At 38.7% G+C, this 9,301-nt stretch overlaps 1 protein-coding gene across 1 annotated transcript in view; it reads left to right on the forward strand.

Annotated features, from left to right (window-relative positions):
* Window positions 1–8,640: 8,640 nt before the first annotated feature.
* The window catches only part of PRDX3 (peroxiredoxin 3), a gene marked incomplete in the record, with an annotated part of 10,287 nt that continues 9,626 nt past the window's right edge, over window positions 8,641–9,301 (forward strand). The window contains 1 exon segment of the mRNA XM_015819467.1: window positions 8,641–8,741. Coding sequence (XP_015674953.1) covers window positions 8,697–8,741 — 45 coding nt within the window.

Here is a 9,301-nt window from a genome sequence, read left to right on the forward strand (position 1 = left end):
AGCCATGGAAGCACATCAGGAGACCCTGGGCCAAGCACTGTCTCTCACATCACACTATCTCATAGTGTTGCTGCTGCTAAGTTCAAAGGGCTATGTATATTGCCTTAATCTTCTGGAAAAAAGTTGGAATGTATGAGTCCCATTAAAATAAAATGGGAATAGCTTATCTGATTTTGGAAGAATCCATAAACAGCAATAGCACTTAGACTTATATGCTGTCCCATAGTGCTTTACAGCCCTCTCTAAGTGGTTTACAGAGTCAGCATATTGCCCCCAACAATCTGGGTCTTCATTTTACCAACCTCGGAAGGATGGAAGGTGAGTCAACCTTAAGCAGGTCAGAATCAAACTCCTGGCAGGGGAATGGAAAGTTAGCCTGCAATACTAAGTTCTAACCACTGCACCATCATGCACCACAAATGGAAGAACATTATTAAGTTTTATGTATTTTTTTTCAAATATCAATGGGACACTTTACAATACTTTTCTGCTCTCCTTACAAAATTCATTAAATAGGTATTTCCATTTTTAAACTCCGAAACAAGTTGTTTTTCATGATTAACACTATTGTAGATAACCAGCACGATTTGCAGCACTCCCAATCATTATATCACTAAAATATCATATCCGATGATTGTTTTGCTTGTCCTGCAGCTATTAAATACTGAACATTATGTCATGAGACTGAGAGCATTCTTAAAAACAAGGCTTAAAACAGCTGGATTCTAAGCATAGCTATAGAATAACTTCTGTTACATACTTTGTATTATTATCCTTAAGCAGTTTTAAAAAAATGATGCATGGCCAAATGTGTTGGATACCTCTTATATGAATATTAGGGACTGTGTTTGACTATCAACTACCAACCTGAGCTACTAATATTCAAACTCATCTCAATTAGGGACTATGCCAGGAAGTACAAGAATTGTAGCAGAGAAGAAACGAAAAATGCCATCATATTATATTAACATTCATATCTTTCTTGCCTGAAGGAATTAACAGATATATGGAAAAACAACTAAGGAGGCAAAGTGCAAGGAACGATAATAAATGGATTAAGTGGGATGAGGAATCTGTGGCCTTAGAGGTGTTGATGAGGTACAGGTTCAATAGTGTATCTTTTATTATTTTGCCATAGTAATGGTATTTGAGAATGACCTTGGAAGACAATGGAGGGGGAAGAGATGCTGCCTAGGAAATGATCAGATAAGAGGGAGCATAGCCCACAGCTGCATAATAGGCAGAGAAAGAAACTCTCTAACTTATCAGATGGTAAAAGAGCAGGAGTTTTGTACTTTCAGGCTTGCATGATTATGTTAATGTAGCCTTACAATAAAGTAGAATTAGCTCATCTGGTTATGTTTCATGTTTGGACTACCTAAGAATGCTGCCAGCCATGTAGCCTGAGGTTACTGGCAGAAGTTGCTCAGCAGATGGGAACAATTACAGGTTCCGGTCAACTAATAAATGTTATAACAATTACTTGTGCACCCTGATATTCAGGGCACAAACCAATCATTTCTGTAATGACGTACATTCAATCTGTTTGAATAAGAGTAGAACCTTTAAACTTTAGCTTTAGTTTATCAACCTTTATTTACTCAATGCAAGGGCAGTTAAAATCCTCTATCTGCATGTTTCATTAGAAAGAGATTTTTTAAAGAAAAACTAACTGATCGTCAGATAAATTTCATTTGAGCAGGGCTTGAGGAAAAATGGAAAGTTCAGATTCTGAAGGCATAAAGAGAGAACGGGTGGGGAGATCTCCAGTAAACCTTTGCTGCAGGATTGTTCAAGAAAGAAGGGACATTATATATATTTCTTTTGGGGGGAACTTAAAAAATGCCTTTTGGTCACCACAAGCTATCACAGTGGTGATAGTGGTCATCTTTCAGAAGACTACCAAGGAAGCGTTAGTATATTTTCCAGTATAAAACCTGAAATTTGGCCTCACTGTAACGAGAAATGAGGACGGATAAAACGAAGGTCTACGTTATGAGCTGTTGCAGCCGATGACTCATCGGCTGAGTGGGCTCTTGCAGGTCTGCAGCTGTGAATACTGCAGCAACAGACTGTCTCCTGTCTCTAGAGGAGAAGGTGGGGGGGAATAAAAAAAACCCCAATTTTCAAACTGCGTTTTCTCAGATGAGAAATACAATTTTAAAAGATTATCCACAGGAGACATTCTTACATACCACCCTACCCTTTATGGGAGTCAATGGCCCCATTGTTGATATACATTTCAGGCTCCCAAGAAGGTTTCTGCAGTAAAGGATGCTTGTCGGATTTCAGCAATTCAGTAGCTATTAAAACACCCTTAAAGGTCCCAACTTCCATGAGCTTGTGATGGTTGGAAAAATGTAAAAAAAAAAGAAAGATACAAAGGCCCTTTTAACTGACTGATTGGACAACATTTATATAGACGCAAGCAACTATTTTCCAAAATGAATCCTAACAAATGCCATTTGAAGCCAAATGATTGCCTCCCAGGATTTATTAATGCTAGTAATGTACCCAAAATTGCAAACAAATGACATCATTGAAATATAATTATGTCTGGCAGTTGTGGTTCATACAAAATTGATCCAAATTATATTCAGGAAAGTTTTTTTTAGGGAAAAGTGTTTTTTTTCCTCCTCTCCCCTTTCTGTAATATACAGTTCACAATTGTATTTCATTATACTTTTTAGTGCCCTCCTCCCTTAGAATAACTTAACAGTCTGCCTGTCTTCAATTATTTGTGAAGGGTACATTGAGGTTACAGTCCTACAAACTGACATATTGTCTCAGCATTCCATGATGTGTCTTAACAGTGGGTTTGGAGTGTACTGGCCTCCTCACAACATCTGGCAAGCAGCCTGTAAACCACTGTATTTATTGAAAGAGTGTGCTGCCACCTAGCCACATTAAGATGGCAATACATCTTGTTTTTAAAAAGCTTGATAGGCTTTCAAGTTTAACGTTTTACAGTTGGGAATCTCTCCCAAGTCCTAGTAGGTTACTTCCTTGTGTTTCCTTGGGTACATGTGTGCATATGTATATTTGTGCACATGTGCCTGGAAGGTATGAGTGAAATACTTTGGGAATAAACACCTAGAATCACCAATCATCCCAGCTGTCCAATGAAAGCAAGCAGGTAACTATATCAAGCAATTATGATATAAAAAGGTGTTGGAAACTGACAATCATTTTAATAAGGACAAGGCATCATTTCATACTGCATAGGAGAAGGGTATAATAAACTACATTTTATAAAAAAAACCACATGGATCAAGAAAACTATATTGAAGCTTGATTCAAAGAAACAGCTAGCACAAGTAGTAAAAGGAAATGGAGTTAAAATGAAAGATTGGGCTGAGAAATAAAATCAGCATGCTAAGATCAGATGCAAGAAGGTTAGAACAGAACAAAGAAAATAGCATGAAAAGACCAAGATGACCAAAGAATACCCGGTCAAGAAATATCACATGGAAACACGGAAGATTAAGGAAACACTGGAAATAATAAAGCAGCAAGTAACATCTATAGCCAAGGTCAGCAGATAGGAAAATCAAATTGCACTCTATAGTCAGAATCTCCAATTTCAATTGAATCAGAAACGTTTCTATCAATCCATTAATGGAAAGATTGCAATGAACCACCCAACATGTGACAGCAAAGAAACAGTGCAATTCTGGCCACAGATATGAGACAACCCAAATAAATATTTCAAGAATGCAGCTTGGCTAAAGGAGATGGAGAAGGAAAAAAAGAAGCTGAAATGAAATAACTTGTAATAACAGGAGAAATGGTGTATGTGTGTGTGGGAGGGGGAGGGCAAGGAAGGTTACAGTAGAAGGTGACCTTGAACTACGTGGTTTTTGGTTGAAACATTTGACTGGTCTGCACTCACTCATCATTAGATCTACAGTTAGAATAGTGGATTGGACTCAAACTGATTTAGATGTGGACTGGACTCAAACTGTATCGGAAAACCAGAAAAATAATAATGATGAATCATGCCCTGCATTCATGCAGTGACACTGACAGACTCTATTAATCAAGGAGCATAAGTGGTCATGGAAATTTGCAAGTACACCAGACAGTTAAAGAAGAAAAAAGGGCATTGGAAAAATATCTGAAGGACAGTGAAGAAGATGCATTGAAACAACTATACCATGAAGGCTAACTGAATACCAAAGAGACCAAAATGATCTATAAGAAAGAGCAGATTAAGAATGCAACAGAGATTGGGCAAAGTAAAACATTACACGGCCAGTACACAAAATAACTGCAGGCAAAGCAGATAACAGCAGGACCTGGCAATGACTAAGAGTAGGTAAGTTGAAGAAATACTGAGGGGCTAATTCTGGCTGCACGAGACCGAGTTTTATGAACAAATGCACACAAAGTCAGAACAGACAGCAAATGCCATCTCTACAAAGAAAGTGAAGAAACAGTGGACCGCCCATTTAGCTGCTGCAAGATAACACAGACTACAAACAGATTACAAATAACGGCACAATAAAATAGCAACAATGGTATATTGGAATATCTGTAAGAAATACCACTTGTCTGCAAGCAAAAACTGGTGGGAACCAAAATAATAAAAAAAATGTAAAAGCTAAAGTATTCGGGGACTTTAAAATTCAATAGAGAAGCACCTGATCCATAGCACCCTAGACTGTTGATAATAAAGACAAAAATAGTGAACACTGCAATATCTGGAGACAGCAGAGTATAGCAGAAAGAGCAGAAGAAAATCACAAAATACAAATACTCTCAAACAGAAGTATTAGAACTTGGCAAAAGGAAGCAAACATAGTATCAATAATAATAGGTGCCTTAGGTGCAATTCCAAATTACCTGCACCACCACTTGAGCACGATAGCCACTGACAAAATCATCAGTGTCAATTGCAAAAGATGGCTTTATTTGGTATAGCTCAGTGGTTCTCAACCTGTGGGTCGGGACCCCATTTGGGGTCGATCGACCATTTCACGGGGGTCGCCAAGCAAGGCTGTCCACCATTTTTTTTGTCTGCCATTTTTTTTGTCCATTTTTCCCCCTTTTCCGGCAGGTGCCTTACCTCCCTTGGGCTGGGCCAGCTGGTGGTCGGCCTGCTCCGTCTACGCCTCGGCCGGCGCAGGGGGCGGAACCACGCATGCGTGGCGCTCCCGGGCAGGGAAAGTCGACTTACAACCGGTTGGGTAGTCCTCGACTTACGACCGGTTTAGTCCTCGACTTATGACCGGTTTAGTCCTCAACTTACGACCGGTTGGGGTCGCGGCATTAAAAAGGTTGAGAACCACTGGTATAGCTTATATCCTGTTAAAATATCTTTAATATTATTAAACATCTGTCTATCCCAGGTCCTTGGGAAGGTTGAAAAAAACGTGCCAAATCCAGTCTCATTATCTGGCCAAATGTGCAACAGATGATAATAATTTTTGCTATCAAAACAGCAAAAAAATGCTATTAAAATCTCATATTTGCTTTATATAGATATCTGAAGCTTTATGGAAAATCAGAAAAAAATCCAGTCATTAACAAATGATTTAAGAATTTTTAGCACATATATAGCAATTAAATTTGATTTAGAGTGGCTACTACTTCAGTAGCAGTGCATTTACTGCTACAGCCATAGTAGGAATAAATCAAAGTAAAATTGTGAATAGTAATGGAATTGAAATGCTGAATGGTTAATCAGGACTCATCAGGATTAAACCTACAAGTATCAGGGCATTTTATAGTTAAATATCAAGCATGGGCAAGTTAAAAATGTAATCAGTGAAGAATATATTTGCTGCTCAAGAGGAAGCTATTTGAACCAATGTAATCAAGGCCAGAATTGAAAAACCATGCAGTTTGTGCAAAGAAGCAGAAGAAACAGTAAATCATATACTTAACTTGTGCAAGAAGGTCACACAAACTTATTATAAACAGCCTCATAATATGTCAAAATTATTCACTGGAACATCTGCAAAATTATCAAAAGCCAATTACAGAAAATTGGTGGGAACATATAGTTGAAAAAGTAGTAAAAAATAAGCAGGTTAAAATAGTGTGTGATTTCCAAATAAAAAACCTGATAAAGTCTTGGCACATTACAGCCAGATTTAACTGTGGTTGAAAAGACAAAAGTGTGGATAATTGATGTGGCAATATCAGAGGATAATAGAATAGCAGAACTGGAAGAAATCATACAGTATTAAGATCTGAAAATCAAAGTTAAAAGATTATGGCATAAACTGGTCGTAGTGGTTGCAGGGGTTATTGGCAAACTGGGTGCCATACCAAAACAACTGAGAAAATCTATGCATTGACAAAATTTCCATCTGTCAATTACAAAAGGCCACACTGCTTGGATCTGCACATATACTATATTGATACATCACAAAATTTTAGGTTCTTGGGAAGAACTCACATGTAAATGCCACCACCAGTTAAAGAACTGACAGCTGTGATTTCACATTGTTGTGTATATAATAATAGTAATAATATAAATTTTGCCCAAAGATCTTTAATATGACAGTTATTTAAGTTTTTGCTCTAACTACTGATGCACAAAAGAGGATATTAACTATTTGTATGGTTAAGTGGTTAAGTTCAAGTAGAAATCAACAGAACATGCAAGCAAGAAGATTGGAATGCCAGTGTTGGAAATAATAAGAAAATATTGTTGAACTATAAGGATTAGGAATAAAAAAATAAGCAGGGGACCAATTTATCTGTTTCTGTCAATCCAATTATTTTTTTTAACACTGCTAATATATTCTTCAGACAACCAAAATAATATTTATATAAACAGATAACACCAGATGGAACACACACACACACACACACACACACAAAATCAAATTAATTATATTAGTGGTACAAGGTTGTGGAACAGCTCAGTTATAATAGCAAAGATGTAGCCAAGGGTTTATTGTGCAAAAGACCACAAAATATCATGGGCAAGTTCCAAATCAAGCTAAAGGAAAAGAACAAAACCAACCAGTTTCCATAATATTATCTTAAGCATATACCTACCAGTTTCAAGCAGAACATCAGGAATCACTATTAAGTCCTCAACCTCATTGATAGAGAACCAGAAGCTGTGGAACAAAATCAAAGGATCTGTTAAGGATTAATGTGAAAAGAGACTGCTAAACATCAAGAAATAGAAAAAAGCAAACTGGATGCCAGAATAGATGGTGATAATTGCTAAGAAATAAAGAGAAGCCAAAGTCAAGAAGCACAAACAAAAATCTCAGGACAAAACTTAAAAACTTTAAGAGAACTGTTAAAAGGTACAAGGAGCTGAATCATAACATTTGTAAAGAGATGAAAATAAGACAGGCTACTGAAAAATAAGACAGGTTTTCCAAAAGATCTTAAAATTCAAAAGAAATTTCCAGTCATGAAATGGTATTCTAAAGAATGCCAATGGACATATAGTAATTGATTTAAAGATCAAACAGAGATAGAAGAAACATAGATGTTGATATACCCATTGTACAGAATTTCACTAAGGTACCTTATTTCTGCAGTAGAAGAAACTACATGTACCTCAGGGATGAATTGCAAAATCCTTGCTGTTGTCTGAGCTTAGTTGTTTGCTTGCAGACTTTTCTGAGCTTGGCTGTTTGTTTGCAGACTCTTCATTACCCACTTAGGTAACATCATCTGAATGTGGGGTTTGCCCTGCCAGTGTTTTTGGGGTGTGTGGTTTTTTCCTTGGCAATTCCTTGATTAGGTATGGGCATGGACTAAGAAGTTAAATGTTTTGTTTAGGCCAGTAAATTTCAAACATGGCAACTCCAGCAGGCTAGCTGGGGAATTTTAGGAGTTGAAGTCCAGACTCATTAAGTTTGAAAAACACTGTTGTAGGCCCTTGAGTCTGGCCAACTATGGATTCAGACTGACTAGTAGGAAAAAAATGTCTGTTATTCTGCAGCCATATATTGTATGCTGTATGGCCCATGAAGATCAGTGGAATCAGTTTTGAATAGGCTACCTAGGAATACACAATATAGTCCTTTGTTTTATTCATCAAGAGACCCAGAACAATTACAGGCTTACTCAGATCCCAGGCATGTCTTCGCAGGACTTAGGTAACCACAATTTATTCTATCAAACAATTACTTAATATAATTATTTAATGGGGCTTTGTACAAAAAAATTAAACTATTAGATAGGCTAGGTTTACATGTTAAATTACGGTTTGATAAGATAAGATAGCCTTTATTGTCGCTTCTTTCTGTAAACACACTGGCACACATTAAAAAAGGAAATTCTGATGCCCGTTCTCAAAAGTAATATATATACACCCATACATGCACATACATATGCTATGTATACACACACAAATATACACATACCTACATATACATACACACACACATATTTAGAATCTATAGCTATAGTTTATACTTCTGGGCATCCTGTGATTCTAAGTTGAGTCGCTTCTTTGTGCAGTATCAACAGATGCCTCTCGTTCTCCGATAGACCCAGCTGCAAATTCAGTGCCAACTCAAGTGTTGGACAGAAGTACAAACTTTGCACTCGATAAAAGCCACATTCTGCAAGATTGGGCCGATCCCACCCGAAGCTCTGCCGGCCTATCAAAACCCCGCACCTTGGGTTATGGGGATTTCGCAGCTCCGCCCAGTATCACTACCAGCCGAACCCGGAGCGCGATCCACCCCCTTCATTTGCTCCACAAGCTGAAAATGGCAGCCGTTACAGGGGCGCTCCGAAGGTTATTGAAACCCTCGGTAAGTGCGACCCCCCCCCCGCTTGCTGCACAGACCCCGAAACATGACCTGTCCTGACCCCCGGGCTTTGCTTCGCTTCGGCAGGGCGGCTGCAGTCTTCGGGCTTCTCCGTTATAGCGTTGAGGCCCACGGCGCTTCTCTCCCACTCCCAGGCTTCTTTTCTGAGTCCGGCGCGCTCTGTGCACGAGAGTTAGCCGAAAAACCTTGCAGGGTTTCTAATCGTTTGCTTAGGGGCGAGGACGAGGTTCCTTTGTTGACGCCCCCCCCGCTCCCTCCCTTGAACCTTTGACTGCTTTTTTGCAAAATGGACCGCTCACCGCAGCCTTCCCTAGATTTTCCTTTTACGCAATATATATTAAACATATATATTGCGTAAAAGGAAAATCTAGGGAAGGCTGCGGTGAGCGGTCCATTTTGCAAAAAAGCAGTCAAAGGTTCAAGGGAGGGAGCGGGGGGGGCGTCAACAAAGGAACCTCGTCCTCGCCCCTAAGCAAACGATTAGAAACCCTGCAAGGTTTTTCGGCTAACTCTCGTGCACAGAGCGCGCCGGACTCAGAAAA

The sequence above is a fragment of the Protobothrops mucrosquamatus genome, unplaced genomic scaffold, assembly GCF_001527695.2.
Source record: "Protobothrops mucrosquamatus isolate PMUCROS unplaced genomic scaffold, P.Mucros_1.0 scaffold930, whole genome shotgun sequence".
Classification (NCBI taxonomy): domain Eukaryota; kingdom Metazoa; phylum Chordata; class Lepidosauria; order Squamata; family Viperidae; genus Protobothrops; species Protobothrops mucrosquamatus.